The 26109-nt window shown below is 39.4% G+C and overlaps 1 protein-coding gene and 1 pseudogene across 9 annotated transcripts in view; one reads left to right on the top strand and one right to left on the bottom strand.

The window, feature by feature from the left end:
- Positions 1–9838, top strand: part of ripk1l (receptor (TNFRSF)-interacting serine-threonine kinase 1, like) — a 97437-nt gene extending 87599 nt beyond the window's left edge. For all 9 annotated transcript variants that reach the window (XM_069909082.1, XM_069909047.1, XM_069909041.1 and 6 more), the window contains 3 exons: positions 3403–3510; positions 4799–4930; positions 8037–9838. In XM_069909082.1, the coding sequence (XP_069765183.1) occupies positions 3403–3510; positions 4799–4930; positions 8037–8314 (518 nt within the window). In that variant the 3' untranslated portion in view covers positions 8315–9838. The remainder of the gene's footprint in view (positions 1–3402; positions 3511–4798; positions 4931–8036) is intronic.
- Positions 9370–26109, bottom strand: part of LOC138757872 (serpin B6-like) — a 32568-nt pseudogene continuing 15828 nt past the window's right edge.

The raw sequence follows: 26109 nt of genomic DNA, 5'->3' as shown, positions 1-26109 counted from the left end.
GAATTGTTATTTAGACTGGAGGCTGATGGGTTAATTAGTAACATGGGTGTATTTGAGCAGCACAGACTCGTGGGCCAGAAGGGCCTATTACTATGCCATAGCTGTAATAAATTAATGTTTACTTTAGGAGATCCAATCAGAGATCTGCAGCTGATAATACAGTATGTGAGCCGAGAGCTCCTAAGATGCTAGTTATCATTTGGATTCGAAGAGGAAGCTGGAGAGGCTAGAACTTTATTTGGGTGACCTTGAATAAGTATACAAATTAGCTCATGTTTCAGTGTACAATAGACATTTTCATGCTCCAGGATTGGTCAAAGCTCCAGTCCTGTAGAATCACTAAAAGCTATGGATTGGCTTTAAATGATCTTGATTGGGATGCACAGATTTAAAAGATGTCCACTTAAAGATAAGTGATTAAAATGTTTATTTACCTTGAAAATCCTTTCAAGATGTCTGTATTTTTCTCAACTGGAGGACAGCTAAAACTCTGACAAAAAAAAATCATAGATAACCAATCTGGATAAAGTGTCTTCAGGACAAATGAGGAATAGCTGACAGGTCCTGACACATATCGTAGAGCAGTTTCGCCCTTCAGTGCCCTCTCGCTAGTACCATGTTACCTACTGGGAGTTATGGAAAGGTACCATGGTATTATCTTCCACACCCTGAACTCCTCAATCTTGACACCTGAGAAATATTCATTTTCCTGTTAAGTTGATCCCTGCTTTCCTTGTGAAATTGAGCAATGTGTTACCTTTTCAAATAAGGCTTTAACTCTTGTTATTATCTGTGAAAGCTGAAAGACTTTATCTCAGAATGCTCTGGTCACGTAAATATTTGGTCACGAAGGTTTGCATCTTGCACCACAACTGCCTGTGAGATACCAAAACTTTACAATAGGTTTACATAAGATCTCTGACTTAAGGATATTACATCAGCATCAACAATGGCTGCCTATTAAATGCAACTATTGAATTGCCCAACTATGCCCTTGACCCAGCTTTTGTTTACTGCCAAAAAACATTATTAATTTCTTTTGATACCTCAAGCTTCAACTATAGTGACAACTTTCCTTCCTGGCTTCCCTTGCCCTACCTTCCATACATATGAGGTTCTACAAAACGTTGCCACTTCCAATCTTGCACTGATCTGTAGATGCATCACTCTCTGCTTACTATTCTTGTATGGGTAACATTTGAATTTTAAATTGCTCATCTTTCTTTTCAGCTCTGTATTTGTGCTCTTCCAGTTCTGCATCAAGAGACATCATCCTCGAATTTTAACTATCCCACCACCATGGTCTGGTGTTCTGGAATTTCATCCTGTTCTGCTTTAAGGTGCTCCTTAGAATCTGCCTCTTTGTCTAAGGTTTTGCTAGCCTGCCCTATCATCTCCATACATGGCTCAGTTTTACATTTTGTTAATAATCCTTCCTTGAAGCAAATTGGATATTTAGTAGTGGTAATGAGTTCATTGTCATATACATTGCACAATGTACATTCGCTATGTCAAAGTTCCTAAGTAAATAAAAGTTGTGGGTATTACAAGATGGAGACATTGTAGCCCAATAGTGAAGGTTTCCATTGTGCTTCTAATAATTTTGTGTAATTTTATGCGTGGCCTTTGGACTGATCTTCTTGTTTAGATATTAAGTGCCTGCTATAAAATCATGGAGCTGTAGAGCATGGAAAATGGCTGTTTTACCCAAAGTCCAGGCCAACCAAATTGCTCGTCTGAGCTGGTCCCACATCTTCACACTTGTCCTATACCTCTCTAACCTTTTCCAATCCACGTACCTGTCCAGATGTCATTTAAATCCCTTAATAGTCCCACCTCCACCATACTCCACAAAACACACCACCCTCTGTGCGGGGAAGTTGCCCATCAAGTCTCTTTTAAGTCTTTCACCCCTTATCTTAAATTTAGGCCCTCTAGATTTTGAATCTCTTACCTTGGGAAAGATTATGACCGTTAACCTCATCTATGCCACTCCCTGAACTCTTGTCAATCGTGACACCCGAGAAATATTAATTTCCCTGTTAAGATGATGCCGGCTTTGCTTGTGTCCTCATGACTTTATATCTCTATAAAGTCACTCCTCAGTCTTCTACCTTCCTGAGAAAAAAGCCTCAGCCTATTTAGCACCTTCTGTAACCCAAGCCTTCCAGTCCTGGTAACACCTTTTCAGCTTAATGACATCTGGGCAACCTGAATTGCCTGCGGTATTCCAAAAGTCTTAAATACAAAGAGAAATGCTGGAGGGACTCAGCTGGTCTTACAGCTTCCATAGGAGTTAAAGGTATATTACTGATGTTTCGGGCCTGAGCCCTTCTTCAGGGAAAGGTCTCTCCTTGCTCACTCAAAAGTAGTCTTACCCATGTCTTGTACAGCCATAACATGGTTCCACTGCTTCCTGTGGCACATCACAGCACAGAGCAGCACTAATTCCTGCAGCACACAATGACACAAATCAGCAGTGCTTTCTTTGGCACACCATTGCACAGACCAGCACTGAGCGCTATGGCACACCATGGCACAGACCAGCACTAATCCCTGCAACACACCATGTAATAGAACAGCACTGAGCTCTGTGGCACATCACATCATAGACTAGCACTGATCCCAACACCACATGGCACTGACCAGCACATCCCTCTGCCATGCAGCACAGAGCAGGACTGATCCCTGAGGCACACCAGAGCACAGACCAGCATTGAGCTCCACAGCACTGACCAGCACAGTTCCTTGTGGCACACCACAGCACAGACCAGCATTGATTCCTGCTGCACACCACAGCACCAAACAGCACTAATCCCAGTGGATCATGGAAACATCTTATCTGAAGATAGCAGTGGAATGTCTTATTTGATAAATCATACTTGTGTCTAAGTTGTTCAAATGACATTAGTTAACCAGCACTGATCCCTTCACCACCCTACATTGACTAGCACAGATCCCCATGACATACCATGTCAGACCAGCACTGATCCCTTCGCCACCCTACATTGACTAGCACAGATCCCCACGGCACACCATGTCAGACCAGCACTGATCCACGTCACAGACCAACACTGATTCCAATGGCACACCATGGCATTGACCCCTATGGTGCACCATGTCACAGACCAGCACTGATTCATATGGCACTGACCAGCAGAGATTCCTCCAGCACACGGCACTGACCAGCACTCATCTCAGTGGCACACAATGGTACCGATCTCCAGTCTTAAAACACTCCACAATCACCCTGTTCCTTTCCCTTGGTGTCATTGATTCATTTTCCACTACTGTCACATACATTGTATCTTTGCAGAATATTGTTTCTGTGTCAGAAACTTTACAAACTAACACTTAAAATCATTCAGAATGGTTTTTTTTTTGTCTTTTTTTTCCCCTCAGAGTCAAGAAATCAAAATGAACCTGGCCCACGTAATGGAAATTTTCTTTTGAATCCTACCACCCATTTTGATTACAGGCAACCTGGCAGCCTGAAATATTTTAGCCAAGGTAAGAGTTTGTTTCAAAATACATTCTGCTAGAGAAATCAGAGGGTTGAGCCAGCATTAGTGGGAGAAAAAGAACAGTCAAGGTTTTGGGCCAGAACCTCTCATCAAGACAGTCTTGACCGTTCTTTTATATCCCACTTTACCCAATGAGTTCCTCCAGCAGATTTTTTTTTTTGCACTATATTCCAGCATCTACTATCCCTTGTGTGTCTTTAAGAGCTTGTTTCATCAGGGAGTTATTACGCTATCAGTGTTGAAGAGGTGAAATTGTAACATGTTTATTGGAGAAATGGTTCATCATGGTACTTTTCTGGCAAAGAATCATAAAAGTGCTTTACTGTAAGATATTAAGATCAAGTTGTCCCTCAGCATGTTCACACATTCCAACTGAGTGCCTTATAATGAACAATTCCAAGTAGATAATAAACTAGAAAGAAGGCTGGAAAGTTGATCAAGCATTTGGATTTCCCTGGTGTATCTCCTGAACTGTTTGAAATGAAACTTTGCCGAAGGCCTGGGCTACACTTGCTTCATAATAATGATGCAGTATACGAGACCAGAGAAGACTTAAGGCGAACTAGTTTGCTTTGGATTCCAGTCCTCAGCCACCAGGCCTATGGGAGGGATTGGACAGGGGCATCCCCAAAAGTGGGCTTGTCTGCTGTAGCATGATAGGACTCTTGTGATCAGAAAAGGGGGATGGGGGGGTGTGAGGAAGAAGTCAAGGAATTTGGAAAAACATTTCAGGTGAGTAAATGATCATCACTCTTCAATGTGTGTTCAGTCAACTTTCACAAAGTTTAACATTGCTAAAATGAAATTGGTAAAAGGAGAGTCATCACGGAGGAAATCAACTGTCGTCTTTCCTCGTACCATTTCAGAAGAACAAAATGTCGTATTCTGACTGGGTAGTGTACAACCCAATGGGATGCACATAGAATTTTCTATTTCAGCCCCTGTGCATCTACCTCTTTCCTGATCCACTCAACTGCTCCCCCAGCAAACTTCCCACCACCCATCTGCTTACAACTGTACATCACTCACGCATTTAACCTGCAGGTTAACCCCTCCCCATCAGTTTCATCTGCATTATCCTACCCTCACCTCTTTATTCATGGCTGTCTCCACTCTGCACTCTCAGTCCTGATTCAGAGTCTCAACCCAGCACATCATTATCCCTCGAGGCATCCCCACACAGATGCTGCCTGATCCTTTAAGTTCCTCATCAGTGTGTTTTTCGCTCCAGATTTCCAGAATCTACAGTCTCTTATGTGTCTCTTTTTCTTTAGATGCCTCACCAAACATCCTCATGTCTGATGCCAAGGGAGTGCAAATTGGTAACAATAACACGTTGTACATTGGTAAAAGGTCTTACCATAGAAGAAAGGAGACAATGAATACTCAGAACCTAGAGATTTTAAGTAAGACAAAATTTAAAACATCAAGTAATCTTATTGTTGATATTATTATTGTAGAGTAATTAATTTTTGAAAATGGCATTGATCATTATCTTCACAATGGGGTCCTCCTGAGCTTGAGAATGGCTTGATTATGTTGGGATGGTTGACGAGACTCATTTGAGACCTGGAAGATCTGCTGCGGGTTGTAGAGTGCTGGTGAGGAGATGTTTGACGGGGTGTAAAGGTTGAGTTTTACAAGAGCTGGTGCACGCTTCCTGCCATTTTGCTGGACTCGTATCTGCTCCCCACAAAAGGCACTCAAGCTCCTTGTTATCTTCCTGCAAACTCGACCTCCATTTTAGGTCAGGCAGAGGTCAGAGCTCTCAATTGTTGAATAGTTTCCTCTTCTAAATTTTTACCATGCCTGTGCTTCGAATGGGGGGCCTGCTTCAAACATGCAAAGGATGTGCATTATTGTTTGAGAAAGTGGAGACCTGCCACCTCAAACCATTACCCTCCTTTCGATGAAGGTACAGTATTTAGAAAATGAGTCAGGAATCTGATCCAATGACGATGAAAAACCATATTTCCACAGAGTGGTTGTCATGACCTCCCAGTGGCCAACCACTTCAATTCCACACCCCATTGCCACACTGACATGCCTGTCCACGACCTTGTGTACTGCCAAAGAGACCCTTCATAAGTGGAGAAACAACACCTTGTATTCCATCTCGGTGATCTTCAACCAGACAGCATTATTATCGACCTCCAATTTCTGTTGACCCCCTTCCTTGATCTTGCTCTTACCCTCTTCCCTCTGTCTCCCTTCCTCCAGCCTTTCACTTCTTTCTCTCAGAGATATATTTCTTTTCCCTCTGCCCTTCTCCTATCACCTCTTAGCTCCTTCTTCCCCCTCCTATCCTGTATCCACCTATCCTGTGAGTTTGTGCTCCTCTTTCCCCAAACCCCCCCCCCCCCCCCAAGTTCTTATTTGGGCATTTGCCTGATTCTCAGCACTAAGGAAGGTTCAGGTCCAAAACATCGACTAATTTTTACTTTATATCTATACTGTGTGTCCTGCCAGAGTTTTCTAGCACACATGTATTACAGACCCCAGCATCTTCCAAAAAGTGCATGTCTATCGACTTCTCCCAATAATAGTCACAAGTTGTTCAATAGACAACTGACAAATGATAATACTGTCACACTTTTAAACTCATTCATGAAGAAAATATCCAGCATAAATGCAGGCATTGCAAGGTACAGTGCTACGCTCAACAATTAATAGGAAACAAGTGAAGGATCTCTTTAAGGGGAAGAAAATCAGACTAAGATGTTGTAGGGCAATGTCGTACGGCCCAATTTGCGAGTGTGATGCTCCAAACTCCTGATCACAACATGACATTGAATTTAACTCCCCAAGCTCAGAAGGTGAGCATATTCTGGGACAAGTCCTCCAACTGCTCACAATCAAGACTCCACAGCAACTGAACTCAGCATTGTTGGGCATTTTTTTTATATCCATTGCATTATTTGAGCTGCTTTTAACCCACTTCATAGATATTTAAGGATGTATTTGAACAATTGTGCATCAATCATTTTTTAAGTACATTGAATATAAAGAGTAGTCAGGCCAATAATAATCTAACAATAAAAACATTTTTCCAGCATAAATATTTTATTGCTTTTAAAAGTCTTACTAAATTTTTTAAACTTGTTAACAGAATTTGGTATTTCATCAATAACATTCTTTTCCTTGAGGTGATGGTAAAGGGTAGGCACAAGATACAGAGTTGGAAAAGTGGCAGATGGAGTTCAATCTGGATAAATGTGAAGTGATGCATTTTGGAAGGACAAACAAAGGCAGAGTACATGGTTAATGGCAGGATTCTTAACCACGTGGAAGAAGAGGGATCATATCCATCGATCTCTCAAGATTGCCACGTAGGTTGATGTGGTAGTTAAGAAGGCATATTCTGGCCTTTATTAGTCAGGGGATTAAGTTCAAGAATCATGAGGTAATGTTGAAAATCTATAAAACTCTGGTTAGATCACACAGAATATTGTGTTCAGTCTAGTCTCCTCATTACAGGAAGCTTTAGAGAGAGTGGAGAAGAGATTTACCAGGATGTTGCCTGGATTGGAAAATGCATATGATGAAGCAATGTTAACCGAGCTAGCGATTTTTCTCTTCGGAAGGAAGGATGAGAGGCAACTTTAATTAGAGGTTGACAAGGCATAGATAAGGTGGACAGCCAGCACCTTTTTCCTGGGACGACGGTAGCAAATACTAGAGTTCATCTGTGTAGGGGAGATCAGGGGAAAGTCCTTTTTTAATATATACACACAAAGTAGTGGGTGCCTGCTCTACATTGCCTGGGGCACTGATGGAGTCTGGTAAAATGAGGACATTTTTAAAAAACTCTTTGACAGACATATGGATGCAAGAAAAATAGGGGTTTATGGGTGTGAGTTAGGGAAAGTTTAGATTGTTAAGTAGGTTTATATAGATCAGCACAACATTGTGGGCCGACGGGCCTGGACTTTGTTTTTATGTTCAATTAAATGTTGTCTTAACTTGTTGCTAGTCATTTGGTGAAGGTAGTAATGTGCTTGGCAGAGTTTCAGAGATCTGACTCAGCAGGAATGAAAGAATACCTTTCTAATTTTGGTCCACAGTTATGGATACTCAGCCTCTGACCACAATATTTGTGTGGTTAATCCAGTTATGTTTTTAGTTAGTGGTGGTCATCTGGATGTTCTTGATAGATAATTCAGTAATTCTGGAGCTTCCCTGGAAAACAGGCACTTCAGCCCATCAAATCTGTACCAACCATCAACCACCCATTTACTCTAATTTCACACGTTATATTATCTCCACATTCTCATCAAATGATCCACTAACTGCTCATCTTTGAGAAGTGGAAGCAAACCAGACCACTATAGGAAACACCTGCAGTCATGCTGTGAGGAACATGAAAACTCCACACCAACAGCAGCTGAGGTCAGGACTGAGCTGGACTGAGCAGCAACTCTACCAGCCGTGTCAGTGTGCAACATAACATTAGATTGTCTTGAGAACCTTTGAAGAACGCGGTACTGACTTTTATTTCTCCCCACAATTTAGATGATAACCCAGTTAAAGAATCTCATCTGGACCTTTTGCGAGGAGAACTTGGGAAAGATTGGAAACACTGTGCTCGGAAACTTGGGTTCAGAGAATCAGAAATTGATGAAATTGACCATGACTATGAAAGAGATGGACTGAAAGAAAAGGTTTTTAAAATGTTATACAAGTGGCAAATGAAAGAAGGATTAAAGGGTGCCACTGTTGGGAAACTAGTTCAAGCCCTTAATAGTTGCAACAGGTCAGACCTCACTCTGAGCCTTCAAAACTGTCTCTAAGTTTTGTACTGTTTCATGGTAAGACTGATATAGAATTATGTGCGTTGATGCACCATCTCAAGGATTGAGATTGCCTTGCTGCTCCTGTACTTGAACTTTTAATGATGGACTATTTTAGAATGATAATACTCCAGCTTTTTAAAGTACAGGATGGGTCTTGGGCCATCACTGCTCGACTGCTTAAACATATACCCTGTAGAAGCACAGCCCTTCAGTGAATTGCACCCAGTTAGGGTGGCCTGCAATGGAACTCTTTCTAAAGTCCTGCCTGTACTTTGCAGGGTTTGATTTTGAGGAGTTTGCTGCATGAGCATTCGATCTAAGCGAAGATCAGGATGTGCAGTGTTTCAGGACTGGATTTGAGGGTAAGATCCTGCTACTCCTTATTCCAGAGGGCATTTTTAAATGACTTCCTTCAAGTGAACATGACTGGTTGGAAACTGAAAATACCTGCCCAGTTTTCAATTATTCATTTTGCAAACAAGACCTTCTCATACATTTACAAATGCATCCAGGACACCTCGAGAATGTGTCCAGCAGTGGGGATAATGTCTTGTCAGAAAAACAGGCACAAAAAAATTCATTTCTATCCAACTACAACTGAGACAAGGTCTCGAACCGAAACCTCAGCTATGTCTTTATCTCCACAGATGCTTGACCCACTGAGTTCCTCCAGCAGATTGTTTTTACTCCAGATTCCAGGTTTTAAAGTCTCTTGTGTCTCCACCACTTATTTGATCAATGTAATCACAACATGTTCCTTTTTTATTTACTACAATTATTGCCCAATTTTGTCTGATAATTTCCTTCAGCTTTCTGCAGTGTAAAAAAAAAATACATCAGCTTATCATGTGGCTATTCATACTCATCAAATGTGCTGTTTAATTTGTAATGAAGTTAAATGTTCATTTGACAATGATAATCAATTAACTATCAGCTAAAAAGCACATGGTCTGTACAGGGAGCTCATTCAGAAGACGAGGATCTGAAATTCATATCAACATTTACCAGAGCCAAAATAATATAATAAGCAAAATAGTTTGGAATTGAACAGGTTATTCAGAATCTACACTCGCAAATTAGTTCATTATGAAATCTTTTGCTGCATTCCTATACAAATCCTTGCATTGTTAAGTACATGAAGCAGGCCATAAGAGTTAACTAGTGAAATATTTGTTTAAGGGGAGGAGAATCTTCCAAGGAATAAGATGCTTTCACTTTTGTTGTGCCCGATGAAAAAGAGGAATGGGTGGTCAACTACAAATTCATTTTCGAAGCAGAAGCTCTGAAATTCCATGGTAGCCTGGGTGCTGACTGCTCCTTCAGTTCCTTCTTCATTTAACTTCCACAAAGGATTTGTGCATTATTTTGGATAAAGACAGGCCACCTGCCACTGTCATTCCTGAGAAAACTGCACTTTTACTGTCAAAAGTTTCCGACATTCCCATTGCAAAAAGTGTCTGTTCCAGATCGTAATTTGCTTCCAACTTGAATTTGGGCAGATAAACTGACATTTCAAAAGGATCCATCTTTTCTGAGCTGGTCCATTTCATTAGTTTGTCACTTGTCAGCTTTTTCTCAAGCTAAAGGAGAAACAAATCAGAGATTCATGTAATAGATATTTTTCCCACAGGAACTCCAAGCATAGTCTGTCCAACAGACAAAAATCAAGCTCAACATCTCTTGAATCTCTTCAGTTATTTTACTGATGCTGTGAAACATTACACAACAGGATTATCAGGATCAAATTTTCCATTGAAGATGACCACTAAAACATTGCAGGTTAATTCAACCTTTCACTGTTTAAATTATATCCAGTGACCATATACAGAGCTTAAACAACAAAATCTGCAATGCTGGCATCAAGTGCAATGCACAAGTGTGCTGGAGAATCTCAGCAAGTCACACAACATACATAGGAAGTAAAAGGGTAACCAACGTTTCGAGCCTGGACCCTTCGTCAGGAATGCCAGAGCTATTTTTTACGACTCTGGACAAACTAGATGTAAAGGCGCATTACAATGCACAAAAAGGTCGGAGAAACCCTGCAGGCCACGCAGCATTTATTGGAAGCATATGGACATAACGATGGCCTGAGCCCATTGTCCAGATCTGAGATTCAGGCAGTGCCTGAATAAAATGGAGGAAGTAGGAGGGAAGGAGCAGGGGGAGGAGCACAGGCCAACGGAAGAGTTCATGAGTGGATAAGGGTGGGAAGGCAGAAAAGGAAAAAAGTTGAGGGGGATAGCTCTGTGAATGAGAAGGGAACGGGGTTGGGGAGCTAGAGGGTAGGAAACAGAGGGATGCAGTGGTTCTCAACCTTTTTCTTTCCACTCACATGCCATCGGTGCTCTGTGATTAGTAAGGAATTGCTCAAGGTGGTATGTGAGTGGGAAGGGAAGGTTGAGAATCACTGCTCTAGACCCAATTATTAGTGAAATATTTTGCTTGAGAAAAATTATCATTGGTCCATTTCCTTTGGAGTTATGAAACAGTGCACAAAACGAGTCAATTGGGTACAATTAAAGCAGTGGTTTTCAACCTTTTTCTTTCCACCCATATACCACTTTAAGCAATCCCTTATTAATCACAAAGCACCTAAGGCATAGGGAATACGAAAAGTGGTATGTGAGTGGAAAGAAAAAGGTTGAGAGCCACTGGGGCAAAGAGATTCAGAACAACAAGTGTCGAGGCAGAATATTAGGTGTTGTTTCTACTATTTGCAGGTGGCCACAGTTTGGCTTTTGAGTATTGCAATCGTAGCATATGCAAACATTCCTGTTTTAATTGTAAGGGCACAATGGGTGCTTTTCTTGAACCAGTTTAAGTCTGCTTTGATGTTTAATCATTTTTACCTGTTCAAATCCATCAATTTCCTCAGGTAGCAGGATTATCATACTCAGCTCATCCTGAACATAAGGGAGCTCTAGAACATCAGTTGCAAGCTCCTCAATAAATGACGTCTTGAATGTTTCTTCCTGGGAAAATCATTAGGAAAAAAAAAATGACCTCTATGGCATTCACAAGGACAAGCTTTGACCGTGGATCAACTGTACCTTGAGCCAACAAGTTCTGGATCTTGTCTAAAATTACATTGGGCACAAGGTTTATTATTTTCATAATGATTTTTATAAAACAATTTCATGGTTACAAAATGCTGTATATTCGTGTAAGACAATCCAAACAAAAATTTCACCATAAAAAATCAGGGTCATCCTATTCGCTAGGTCTAAAATCCGCACATTGACGACAAAGTCTCAAAATCACTGCCATCTTCCCACTGGCTCCATCACAATCTCATACATGCAAAGTCTCAGCATTCCTGCACAGGGTCCATCTGGCCAGGTCAATTGCTGTCATTGTACAGGTTTTAAAAGGCCTGTTACAGAAGCCGACAGTGGTTTATTTTAAAATATCCAAATAAAATTGAAACCTCTACATGGTAATTTGTTATTAAAATATTGTGATTTGCTGTTAATTGCATCCACTGGTCGGTGGTAAGTACCAGATATGAGGTAGTCTTACACAAAGGGTGTAAAACCAACATTTTAGCTGGAAATTCCAGGGTCATCCTATATACTAGTAATCCTAATATGACGGTATATACAGTAATTACAGTGAAATACCCATAATCTGTCTTGCTTGGGACTTTGATGCTGAATTGGCAAATTTACTAGACAAATGGATGTTATACCAATTAATATCCCAAATGCACTATTAACTTACATTTTGTAACTAGAGTCAAGAGTTCTGCAGCAGGAAAACAGATCCTTCAGCCCAATTTATCCATGGCAATCAAGCTAGTCCCATTTGCCTGAGTTTGGCCCATATGCTCCTCAACTTTTCCTATTCATCTACCTGCCGGAATGTTTTTGAAAATTGGCCCACTTCTACATCTGGCAACTTGTTCCACTCTGTTTGAACAAAGTGTCCCTCATGATCCTTTTGAATCTTTTCCTCTCTCACCTTAAACCAGTGGTTCTCAATCTTTTACTTTCTACTCACATACCACTTAGAGTAATCCCTATGCCATAAGTGCTCTGCGATTAGTAAGGGATTGCTTAAAGTGGTATGTGAGTGGAAAGAAAAAGGTGGAGAACCACTGCCTTAAACCTATGACCTCTATGACTAGTTACCTTATCTATGCCCCACGCATTTTTATAATCTGCCATATTCCATCCTTATCCTCTTGTGTATCAGGGAGAAAAGTCCTTGCCTATATGGCTTCTCTTTCTAATTCAATACCTTAGACCTGGCAACATTCTTGAAAATCTTTTCTGCATCCATTTCAGCTGAATGACTTCTTTCCTATAGCTGGGGGACTAAAAATGCACACAATACTCCAAGTGGAGTCTCACTAATGTCCTGTGCAGTTGTAACCTAAAATTCATGCTCCTATACTCAATGACCTGATCGATGAAGGCAAGCCTATCAAGTACCTCATTACCCAGTCTATGAACCTACATCACCTCCGTCACAGAACTATGTACCTGCACCACCAAGTCTTTTGTTGTATGCATTTCCCAAGGCCCTACCTTTCAATGTGTAAGCCCTGCCCCATTTTAACCTACCAAAGTGCACTTGTCCAGGTTGAATTCCAACTGCCAATCTTTGGCCCATATTCCAAATTCATCTAGATCCTGTGGTAATTTTAGATAATTATCACTGTCCACTATACCACCAATTTTGGTGTCATCCACAAACTTAATAACCATGCTAAAATCTTTGTCAACCAAGTTGTTATTTATTGATGACAAACAACAGTGGACCAGCACTGATTCCTCCAGCACACAATTGGTCCCAGGCCATCAATTTGAATTACAACTCTCCACCATCATCTGCCTCCGTCTCCTAACATCCAAATGGCCAGCTCACCTGGGGTCAACACAATCTGACTTTCCAATCCAGTCTATCATGCTGTATAATACCCCATCCTAGCTTGTTATATTATTCACATCATATCACAAGATATTACATTCATACTAGAAACACTGACTACCTCCATACCATGTGTCAACGACAGCAGCTGCAGTAACATCCCATTCCCCCACCTTCACATATGCATCTTATCATTCCCTTTCATATCCATTGCTTAGTTAAAAATTCTATTTTATAACACTACGTGCCTAATAAAATCAGACGTGTAATACCAATCTGAAATTTTTTCATTTTGGATCTCAATTCTTTAAATTTCAACAAATTAGTGAGGCTATTACCGTGATATTTTTCCATTTCTTTTTTAGTGCAGTTTTAGTCCAGACAGGTAAAGATTACTGCCAACACCAATAAAATTACTAGCAGAACTACCTGCTCCTACACCTTTCATAGAATATGAAATCAGATACCTATGCCCTTTGTGCAAACAAAACATTTTAAATGCAAAGAAATGCTCCATATTACAATAGAAAGGCCTGTTTCTTTTTGTCCTCTACTCACTCTGATTATCTATAACAGCTCTACATTTAATATAATGGCACGCCTCAAACCCTGTGTATCAATCAATACATCAGGATTTTTTGTTAATGCTTATAAAAAGTATTAAGTGCTAAGAAACCCCCTTACATAATTCATACACCAATATCTAATCAGGGTGTACAATCTTAGGTTAATCTTAGCCAAACCAGTTGGTAGGGGGTGTTGGGAAACTGGATGATAGGGTAGAGAATTGAGCAGATGGTGGAAAGATTGATGCAATGTGTAGTGAGATTGTGAAAGGCAGTCGATGGAGCAGAGAAGTAGTCAGTTGTAGGGAAGGAAATGTGTTTATTTAAATTAGGAGTAAGGAAGATCAGAATGTGGAATGACTATTGTGTACAGAGATTTGGCTGATGCAAAAAAACAGGTCTGACTGATGACCTCAGCCATGTATTAGATGTTTCAAAAGGGATAGAAAGGGAGATAAAAGGGGGTGGGGGAGTGGCATAACTAATCAGGGATAGTATCTCAGCTGCAGAAAGGGAGAATATTGTGGAGGAAGACAGAAATAGGAAGGGAGCGATCACTCTCTTGTAAGTGGTCAATCGGCCTCCAAATAGCCCTCAGGTTAAAGAGGAGCAAATAAGTAAGCAGATTTTTGATGGTGCAGAAATAACAAGATTGTTGTTATGGGAGACATCAACTTCCGTAATATTGATTGGCACCTCCTTACTGTAAGGGGGATAGATGGGACAGAATTTGACAGGTGTATCCAAGAAAGATTCCTTTTTTTAAAAAAAAACTTTATTTAAAGATTTTATCACAGGAATAAAAAGAAAAATTACATTAAAAAAATATAAAATAAAATAATATAATTACAGTACAACATTAATAACCTAACTTAATTCAACCTAACCCCCCCACATATATAAGAACTAAAAAAAATCTATATATAAAAAAACCCACCCTTCCCCTCTCCCAAAATAAAGAGTGAAGAATTAGTAAAATTAATAATATCATATATTTAAAAAAACACAAAAAAAATATGACAAATAAGAATAATAAAAAAAAAGGATTTATCAAATCTAAAATATCACATCTAGGAACATACTTAAATCAAACTTAATTGCATATACTTAACAAATGGAGTCCACTTCAATTTATAAAAAGACATCTTGAATTGAAAAATATATCCTTTCCATAATTAAACAAGACTTCATCTCTCAATACCACCTATCCAAGGTTAGAATATTTCTATCTTTCCAAGTAGATGCTATACATTTCTTGGCCACTGCTAAAGCTAAATAGATAAAAGAAATCTGATAATCATTTAATCCTAAATCAATTAATGATTGCATATTCCCTAATAAAAATATATCAGGATCTAATACAACACAAATATATAGTCTATTAAATATAGATTGAATACCTTTCCAAAACTGTTGCAATCGGTCATAAGACCAAACAGTATGTAAAAAAAGTACTAGCTATCTGATCACAACGAAAACAGCAATCTGACTTACTAAGACCAAATTTTTTAAATTTTTCTGGTGTTAGATATAGTTGATGTATAAAATTATAATTAATCATCGCTAATCTAGCATTAATCAATTTCCGAATACTATTTTGACAAATTTCCATCCAGGTTTCTTCAGCTATGGTAGAACCTAAATCTTTTTCGCATTTCAACTTATTTTTGTCCCAATCTTTCTTACTTTCAATTTCTTGTAAAATACAATACAAATCAGATATATACCCATTTTCTGGTATTGAAAGTACATATTTCTCAAAACTAGTTTCGGGCAATAAAGTCATTTGACGACCACATATTTGTTTTACAAATACAGAATTTCCACTAATACCAAATTTCTTTTGTAATTCCTCAAAAGAACAAAAATGTCCTTCAAAAAAAAATCAGATAAATTTTTTATTCCTTTCCTTTCCCATTGTTTCAAAGTGATATTGGAGACCGTAAAAGGAACAAGTTGATTATTATATAACGGCAATCGCCCAGACCATTTATTTTTAAGCCCCATTTTATCAAGTTTACTGGTCCATAGATTCAATAAATGTTTCAATATTGGTACATCATAAGTTCGTAGCAAATTTTTATTCCATTGAAACAAAAATTCATGTGGAGATTTTTCTAAAATAACTGCCAGTTCTATCTTTGCCCAACTGGGCGGATCCTCCATATTCATTAATGCACTAAGAAATTTAAATTGAGCAGCCTCATAATAATATTGAAAATTAGGTAATCTCAAACCTCCAAATTGAAAGTCCCACATCAATTTTTTCATTGCTACCCTCGGAAATTTTCCCTTCCATAAAAATTCTCTAACTACTTTATATAAATCTTTAAAAAACTTTTTTTTTAAATAAGGAATTGATTGAAACAAATATTGCATCCGAGGAAAAATATTCATTTTTATAGTATTAATCCTCCCCAATAAACCTAAAGGTAAGTCCTTCCACCTAATCAAATCTAGTTTAATCTTTTTTATTAAAGGAAGATAATTAATTGAATATAGATCTTGATATTCTGTATTAACATTAATTCCCAAATATTTAATTTGTTTTGTCCACTTCAATTTCGTAATATTTTTATAAATCGAATAATCATCTTTACTAATTGACAAAATTTCACTTTTAACCCAATTTTCCTGATAGCCAGATAATTGACCATAAATTTCTAAAGATTCTTGAATTGCTGGTAAGGAAATATCAGGATCTACCAGATATAATAAAACATCATCTGCAAATAAATTAATCTTATATTCCTCATTTAAAACTCTCATACCCTTAAAATTTTCATTTTGACGTATTAACTGTGCCAAAGGTTCAATAACTATAGCAAATAAAGCAGGTGACAATGGACATCCTTGTCTAGTAGACTTTGTTAAATCAAAAGATTCTGAAATCTGTCCATTAGTAGCAACTCTAACCTTCGGAATATTATATAAAGCCTTTATCAATCCAATAAACGAAGAACCAAAACAAAATTTCTCAAGTACTTTAAATAAAAACTTCCATTCCACTCTATCAAAAGCCTTTTCTGCATCTAATGAGACCACTATTGGATGATTCATTTGAGATTTAAATTTATTTATCAAAATAATTAATCGCAAAATATTATCAGACGCATATCTATTTTTTATAAATCCTGTTTGATCTTTATGTATTGTTTTAGGTAAATATTGAGCCAATCTATTAGCCATAACTTTAGCCACAATTTTATAATCTACATTTAACAACAATATTGGTCGATAAGAAGAAACCTGTAAAGGATCTTTATCTTTTTTTGGTATAACCATAATTATTGCATTAGAACAAGATTCAGGTAATTGGAAAGTTTTATAAATTTTTTGTATTACATTCTTATAAATAGAAGATATATCAACATAAAAAGTTTTATAAAATTCTATAGAGAACCCGTCTTCGCTAGGCGCCTTTCCATTTGGCATATCTCTTATAGCCATTTCAATTTCATTCTCTGTAAAAGATTTATCCAACTCTTGTCTATCTTCTTGATTCAACTGTGGCAAGTTAATATTTTTCAAAAAAGAACCTATTGCATCTTCATTTACATCTTTACACTCAGATGTATATAGTTTTTTATAAAAATTACAAAATTCCTCATTAATTTCTTTTTGTCTAAAAGTAATACCCGATTTTTTTCTAATTACTGGTATAATCCTAGATAATTGTTCTTTTTTTAACTGCCATGATAAAACTTTATGAGCTTTCTCACCCCATTCATAAAACATATTCATTAAACATTCAAATTGATATGTTTGTAATTCATTATACTTTAATTTTAAATTAGTTAACTGATTCTTTTGCATTTCAGTAGCATTTTTATGAAATTCTTTTTCACTAACAGTTATCTTTTTCTCTAAATCTTCAATCTCTCTAATTCTCTCTTTCTTTACTTTAGATGCGTAGCTAATAATTTGACCTCGTAAAAAAGCTTTCATTGTGTCCCATAAAACAAAATGACTAGAAACAGAATTATCATTATTACTAATAAAATCCTCAATTTGTTTTTTTAAATAACATAAATTCTGGTTTTTGTAATAACATAGTATTAAGTCTCCATCTTGGGGTTCTCTGAACATTTTTTGAACTCTGATATTCTAATAATAATAATGAATGATCTGAAACCAGCCTTGCCTTATAATCCACAGATATAACCTTATCCTGCAAATGTGTTGAAATTAAAAAATAATCAATTCTTGAAAAGGAATTATGTCGTGAAGAATAAAAAGAAAAATCTTTCTCTGTAGGATTAAATCATCGCCAAATATCAACTAAGTTCAAATCTTTCATCATATTAGTCACTTGTACTGCCATCTTAGATTTCTTAATTACTCTTGGATACTTGTCCAATAAAGGCTCCAATATCACATTTAAATCTCCCCCAATCATCACATTGGAATTTGTTTGTCCAAGTAATAAAGACATGTCTACAATAAAAGCTGTATCTTCAACATTTGGAGCATAAACATCAAGCAAAGTCCAAGTCTCATTAAGAATTGTACAGTTCAATTTTAATAATCTTCCTCCATTTTTCTCTTCATTCTGTAACTGAAATGGTAAGTTCTTATGCACCAGAATTGCCACTCCTTTCACCTTTGAATTAAATGAAGAATAAAAAACTTGTCCAACCCATTCACATTTAAGTTTCAAATGTTCCTTATCTGTTAAATGAGTTTCCTGCAAAAAAGCCACATCAACTTTTAATTTTTTTAAGTAAGCAGGTACTTTCTTACACTTAATAGGATTATTTAAACCCTGAACAATAAGAGAGGCAAACTTAAGTTTAGACATTACTTACAATAACACAAAAAAAAGAAGAGAAAAAAAAGAAAAGAAAAAAACACCCCCTTCCCTTATCCCCCCCTAAAACTACAAGAAAAAAAAATTTAAAGATAATAAAAAAAAACTTCACTCCTTAATCCAAAAATTAATTTAAAAAAAAGAACAGGTAGGAGGTTACAACCACCTCCTCCTGTCTCAACCACTCAATGCGGTAACTCCCACAAAATATTGGGTGTGAGATAACTCACACGTAGCTGATGACTTCTGGAAAATGATGCCCACCCAGCTCCCTCTCCCAACTCCCATTTCACATTAAACTATCATCATTATCTGAAATCTTCTCAGAAAAAAAAAATATTTTTTTTAATCAACTTTGTCACTCCGACCACCATTGCTTCCATTTCTTCTTGAAATTCGGTTCCCATCTTGCGACTCCACTCTCCTTGGAGACCGTGGACTATGTCGTTCCTGAAATTGCGTAATTGGCAATAATTGAGCAAAGTCCATAGCTTCCTTAGGATTATCAAAAAATTTTGGTTGATAGCCATCTTGAAAAATCTTCAATACTGCAGGGTATCTAAATGTTGCTTTATATCCTTTTTTCCACAACATTTCTTTCACAGGGTTAAATTCACGTCGTTGAGACATAACTTCTTGACTCAAATCCGGATAGAAAAAAACACGATTATTCTGAACCATCAGGAGAGATCCTCTTTGTTGTGCATTTCTTATAGCCACACATAAAATTGTCTCTCTATCATAATAATTTAAACAACGAACCAAAACAGGTCTTGGATTTTGTCCTGGAAAAGGCTTTCTTTTCAAAGCTCTATGAGCACGTTCCAGTATTATGCCTTCCGGAAACTTTTTGTCCTAACACTTGTGGAATCCATTCAGTGAAGAATTTTCTTGGATCTGATCCTTCCATATCTTCTGGCAAACCAACAATTTTTATATTATTCTGTCTAGATTGATTCTCCAAATAATCAACCTTTTTCACCAAATTTTTATTCTGAATTTGTAAAATTTCAATTGTTTTATTTACATCTTGTATTTGGTCTCGTACCTCAACTATGCCTTGATCACAACCATCAAGTCTTTCACTCGTTTCAAGCTTAAAAGCTCCATAATCAATCATCTGTTGAGTATTAATGTCCACCAAGGTATTAAGCTTTGTATTAACCTGAACTAAAGACTTACCTATTTCTTTTATTGTAGAGGATAATTTAGATTCAACATTCTTAATAAGCATATCTACTGGAATAGATTCAGGCACAGTAGGATCTTGCTGTTTCTGTTTAGCAAAAGGGTCTTCTATTTCCTTTGGTTTAACTGCTTTTCTTGTAGTGTGACTGTGTGTGGAAACCCCTGTCACAGCCTCCTCAGCAGTGCCTGGAGGCTGTTGGCCAGGGTTATCCTTAACCCATATTATATCAAATGCCTTCATTACATCAATGTCTGTTGAAGTCTTCATTATAGGAGGTGCATTTCGCAGCGTCACCGCTACATCAATCGGTAAGCGTCTTTTCAAGGTCGGGTCTTCAGCTGGCAGCGTCCCAGCTGTCCTAGCTGTCAAAGACTCACTGACAGCGCTCACAGCGGGTGTTGATTCTCGTGCATGTGCCTGGCCAGCCCTTTGTTCCAAGGGCTGCCGGGCGCCATCTTTAAAGAGCCCTGCCGACAAAGAGTAGGGCTCCGTTGCCGAGTCTTGTACCTCTTTTCCTGGATCCATTCCACGCTGAGTCCTGGCTTCTTGTAAACAGGTAGACTTAGATAACTTCGGAAAATGCAATTTCTTAACGATCTGTTGCCGTTTTTTTTTGCTTCTTTTCAACAGTTGTACCATTAGAAACTAATTCAACACCTCTAACTATTTCTAAACTTTTAAAAAGTTTTAACGGGCACTCATAGACAAAACAATAACAAAGAGTCAGGAGAGGACTGGAAGGCACGTCTGTTCCTTACGCCATCTTGCCACGCCCCCCCAAGAAAGATTCCTGACAGTATGTCAGCTGACTAGAGGAGAGACCATATTGGATCTAGTGCTGGGTAACGTACCTGGTCAGGTGGCAGACCTCACGGTGGGGAAGCATTTCAGTGACAGTGACAACTCCCTGACTTTTAGCACAACTATGGACAAAGATAGTAGACAAAATGGTAAACTCTAATTGGGGAAGGGCTGATTATGTTGGGATTAGGCAGGAACTGGGGAGAGTAAATTGGGAACAGATGTTCTCAGGGGAAAAGCAAAGAAGTAATGTGGAGGATATTTCAGGACCACTTGCACGGGGTTCTGCACAGGGAAAAAATGGTAGGATTGGGGAACCGTGGTTGAGAAAAAAAGCTGAGACAGCTAGTTCAGAAGAAGAAGGAAGCATACATAAGGTTTAGGAAGCAAAAGACAGGAAGGACTCATGGGAATTATATGGTAGCCAGGAAGGAACTGAAGAAAGAACTTGGAGCTAGAAAGGGGCACAAGAAGGCCTTGTCAAGAAAGATTAAGGAGACCCTCAGGTGTTCTTTGCTTACGTGAAGAACAGAAGAATGACTAGAGTGAAGGGAGAGCTGCTTAAGGATAAAGGAAACAACGTGTGGCAGGAGGTAGGGGAGGTCCGAAATAGATACCTTGCTTTAGTGTACACCAGAGAGATGGACCTTGGTTAATGTGAGAACAGTATGGATCAGGCTTATATGCTGGAGCATGTTGGGGTTAAGAAAGAGAAAATGCTGGATCTTCTTAAAAGTATTAGGACTGATAAGTATGCAGGACTGGATGAGATATACCCTAGGTTACTACAGGAAGAGTAGTTGGCAATTATCTTTTCCTCCTCCCTGGTCACAGGGAGAATGGCAAATGTAGTCCCCTTCTAATAAAAAGTTAATAGGGAGAATCCTGGGAATAATAGACCAGTGAATCTTGCACCAGTGGAGGGCAAACAATTGGAGAGGATTCTTAGGGACATGATTTACAAGCATTTAGAGCATAGTCTTCTCAGGCTTAGCGTGGCTTTTTGAGGGGCAGGCCATGCCTCACAAGCCTATTCGTCCTTTTTGAGGAAGTAACAAAAGAAATTGATGAAGATAGGGCAGTCGATGTCATTACAAAGATTTTAATAAGGCATATGACAAGATCCCTTGTGGAAAGCTCATTCAGAGTCATGAGGCTTCGGATCCATGAATGGCTGTGTTAATTAGAATTGTCTTGTCTGCAAAAAAAAAAGAGGGTTGTAGAAGATGCAACATATTCTACCTGGAGGTCAGTGACTAGCAGAGTTCCACAGGCAGTGCACTGTACTTGAACCCCTGCTCTTTGTGATTTTTAGGAATGACCTGGATGAAAAGGTAGAGGGATGGCTCAGTAAGTTTGCAGATGACACGAAGATTGAAGATGTTGTGAATAGTGTAGACCACACATGTCAAACTCTGGCCCGTGGGCTTATATTTGGCCCGCAAGATCATATTAAATATATATTAGAGTTGGCCCGCTGGCTGCCGCGCCAGTATAGCGCATGAACACTGAAGGTGAAAATGAAGACGCCGGAGGTGTGGAGGGATCTCAGAGTCCCGAATCCCGGGGATCAGAGCACCGCACTCAGCCCGCCCGGCTCCCGGACACACAGACGCAGCTGAAGTTGGGAACCATCCTCGCTGGGTCTGCGCTTCAGCGGCGACGCCGGACCGAACGTCTTGTTGCCGATGCCTTCCCCCTCGCTCCGTGCACGGCGGACCATGCCTCCCGCTCCTTTTGTTGGAGACGAGCCCGGCGCCGTGAGATCGCAGTTTAATCCCTCTCCAACCATGGGAGGGGGGTGGGAGCAACGCGCTCTTCTCAGCCAATTCCTCCACTGCCCCGGACGCCGGCGTTTCAACGGGGGGTTCGGGTGCCTTCGTCAGGCGACTGACCTGTTGGTCCAAGACAAGGGGAGAGCGTACAAACTCCACACAGACAGCACCTGAACTCGGGTGAACGTGGAGCTGCGACCCCACATTCCACATCAGGACTGTGTGTAAGATTGGGAGCAGTGAGACGGAAGCTTATTTTGTTCCTGTGATTTAAGCCTTTCTTGGGGTGGGGGGTGGGTCCTTCTCTGACCACTTGCCTAAAAATTAACCTAATCAGATGTGGAGTTACCACAATACAACAGTTCTCAACCTTTTTCTTTCCACTCGCGTCCCTGTGCCATTGGTGCTCTGTGATTAGTAAGGGATTGCTTAAGGTGGTCTGTGGATGGAAAGAAAAAGTTTGAAGACCACTGCTTTAATCATCCCTCATTGACTCGTCATGTGCACGGTTTCAGGATCTCAAAGGAAATGGGTCAATGACAATGACAATGAAAGAGTTTATCCAAAACTATTATTAAACATTTATTTTAATAAGAAAAAGTTTAACATTACATATGTTGAAAGAAGAGAAAACATGCAGATGTTGTTGAAAATTTTCAATACATATTTAGTTCGGCCCTCGACTTAGTCCAAGTTTTTAATTTTGGCCCTCCGTGAATTTGAGTTTGACACCCCTGGTGTAGACGGTTACAACAGGAGTTGGCCATAAAAGTGGCAGATGGAGTTCAATCCAGGTATGTGTGAAGAGATGCATTTTAAAGGTGAAAGATTCTTAATAGGGTGGAAGAACAGGGGGACCTTGGGGTCCAAATCCATAGCTCTCAAGGTTGCTGTGCAGGTTAATAAGGTAGTTAAGAAGGCTTTATGGTATGCTGGGCTTCATTACTTGGGAGATTGAGTTCAGAAGCCATTAGGTAATGATACAGCTCTATAAAACTTTGGTTAGAACACACATGGAACATTGTGTTCAATTCTGGTCACCTCATTAAAAGGAGCATAGAACCATAAGAACAGGTCATTTGGCCCTTCTAGTCCATGCCGAAATATTCTGCTTAGGAACATAGGAAGTAGGAACAGGAGTAGGCCAAAAATGGCCCATCGAGCCTGCTCCGCCATTCAATAAGATCATGGCTGATCTAATTTATGACCTAACTTCACCTATCTGCCTTCTCCCCATATCCCCTAATTCCTCTATCATGTAAAAATTTATCTAACCGAATTTTATATATGTTTAATGAGGCAGCCTCAACCACTTCCCTGGTTAGAGAATTCCAAACATTCACTACTCTCTGGGAAAAACTATTTTTCCTCATCTCTCTCCTAAATCTACTCCCCCGAATCTTGAGACTGTCGTCTCATTTTAGTTTCCCCGGCCAGCTCAAAACACCTTCCTACATCTATCCTATCCATACCCTTCATAATCCTATATGTTTTTATAAGATCTCCTCTCATTCTTCTGAACTCGAGCGAATACAATCCTAGACGATTTAATCTTTCATCATAAGTCAACCCTTTCATCCCAGGGATCAACCTAGTAAACCTCCTCTGGACTGTCTTCAAAGCCAGTATATCCTTCCTCAAATATGGAGACCAGAACTGGACACAGTACTCCAGGTGCGGTCTCACCAGTACCTTATACAGTTGCAACATCACCTCCCTACTCCTGAATTCAATTCCTCTAGCGATGAAGTCCAACATTCCATTTGCCTTCTTAATAACCTGCTGCACCTGCAACCTAACTTTTTGCGATTCATGCACAAGCACTCCCAAGTCCCTCTGCACAACAGCATGCTGTAGTTTTTCACCCTTTAAATAATATTCAGCTTTTTTATTTTTCTTGCCAAAGTGGATAACCTCACACTTACTAACATTGTACTCCATCTGCCAGACCTTTGCCCACTCATCCAGCTTAACTATATCCCTCTGCAGACTCTCCACATCCTCATTACAATTTGGTCTTCCACTCAATTTGGTGTCATCCGCAAACTTGGAATCTGGAGATTGCATATACTTAGTATACTTGCTTACAAAAAAGATAAACCTTTTTGTATTTCTACAGGAATCACTGCTGGGAAGTTAGAGTGGTATTGAGCCCTTGTTCCAATACACTTGGCGCACTGAACTGTTCTGGTCTCCAAGTTTTAAAAAAAAGTACAGTATCAAAATGCTATCAGCATGTTTAACAGAAAATCAAGCTGATTAGGGCGGAATTCATTTCTTTTAAAAGGGAAAGCTGAGGGATGACCTGCCTCAGATTGTGCAAGGATTTGATATGTGCAGGGAAGATGTTTTAAGCTGAGATTGGAACTAGGAGAAGCCTCCTTGGGGGTTAGCAATGGCTAGAAACTGAACTAGTGTATCCACTTACACGAAGTGTCTGTAAGGGCAGCATAATGCTATTACAGCACCAGTGGCCTGGGCTCGAATCCGATGCTCTCTGCAAGGTGTTTGTACATTGTCCCTGTTTCTGCGTAGTTTCCTCTGGGTACTCTGGTTTCCTCCTACCCTCCAAAAATGTACAGGGTTTTTTTGCTGCTTCATTTGTGTATTTGAGCAGGATGGGCTGGAAGGGCCTGTTACTGTCGTGTATCTCAAAATAGGTTAGAGACAAAGACTCCTGTGGTGAGTAACATACTTCTCAATTCCTCCCAAGCCCTGACCACCATCTACAAGGCTCAAGTCAGTAGTCTAATGGAACACTCCCCACTTGTCTGGATGAGTGCAGTTCCAACAATGATGTTCGCCACCAACTGGACATAACAACCCCCAAATAAACACCTCATCCTCAGCCACTCACTCCACCTTTGATGCACAGTAACAGCAGTATGTATCATCTACGTGAATGCACTGCAGCAACTCACCAAGGCTCCTTAGGTAGCACCTTCCAAACCCAAGCCTTCTAAATCCATAGTCTCCACCAGAGAGATACACATGGGCAGCAAACCATCACCTGGAAGTTGCCCTCCAAGGCACATGCTATCCTGACTTGGAACTATCATGCTGTTCCTTTACTATAACTGGGTCCAAACCCTAAAACAACCCACCATGACTGCAGTGATTAAAGAAAGCAGCACCCCACCACCTTCTGAAGGGCAATTGGGGACGGGCAATTAAATGCTGGTTCCGCCTATTCCTTGAATGAATAAAAAATACAAGCCCCAAACTTTAAAACTAATCATAGCTTTCAAAATGATTAGCAAAATTTGTGGTAAAACACTTTCATTATTGGATGGAGCAACATACACGTATCTATTACCTTCAATGTTTTGTGTTGTTCCAGTATCTGCAGTGACTCTTGTTTGCCTTCATCATTGACTAGATTTTGTAGCTATCGAAACAGAAACCAAATAGTGAACCTGAGCATGTGTGTTTGTGTACACATGTCTAGATATTATGATTGGATGGCATGATTAGCGCAATGCTATTACAGCGCCAGAATTCAGCACTGTCTGTAAGGAGCTTGTATGTTCTCCCCATGCCTGTGTAGGTTTCCTCCTGGTGCTCTGGTTTCTCCCACCCTTCAAAAACCTATGGGGAATGCAGGTTAATTGGTGTAAACTGGGCACAAGTTCATGGGCCAGAAGGGCCTGTTACTGTGCTGTGTGTCTATTCTGGTCATGTGTAGTGAAAAAAAGTGTCTATCACATGAGTAGCACCTAGTGATCTGGATTATTCACCACACACAAAAACAATGGTTAACCACTGATTAAGCCATT

This window comes from Narcine bancroftii, chromosome 1 (assembly GCF_036971445.1).
Source record: "Narcine bancroftii isolate sNarBan1 chromosome 1, sNarBan1.hap1, whole genome shotgun sequence".
NCBI lineage: Eukaryota > Metazoa > Chordata > Chondrichthyes > Torpediniformes > Narcinidae > Narcine > Narcine bancroftii.
Note: the sequence above shows the minus strand (reverse complement) of the source record. Positions and strands in the feature narration are given on the sequence as shown.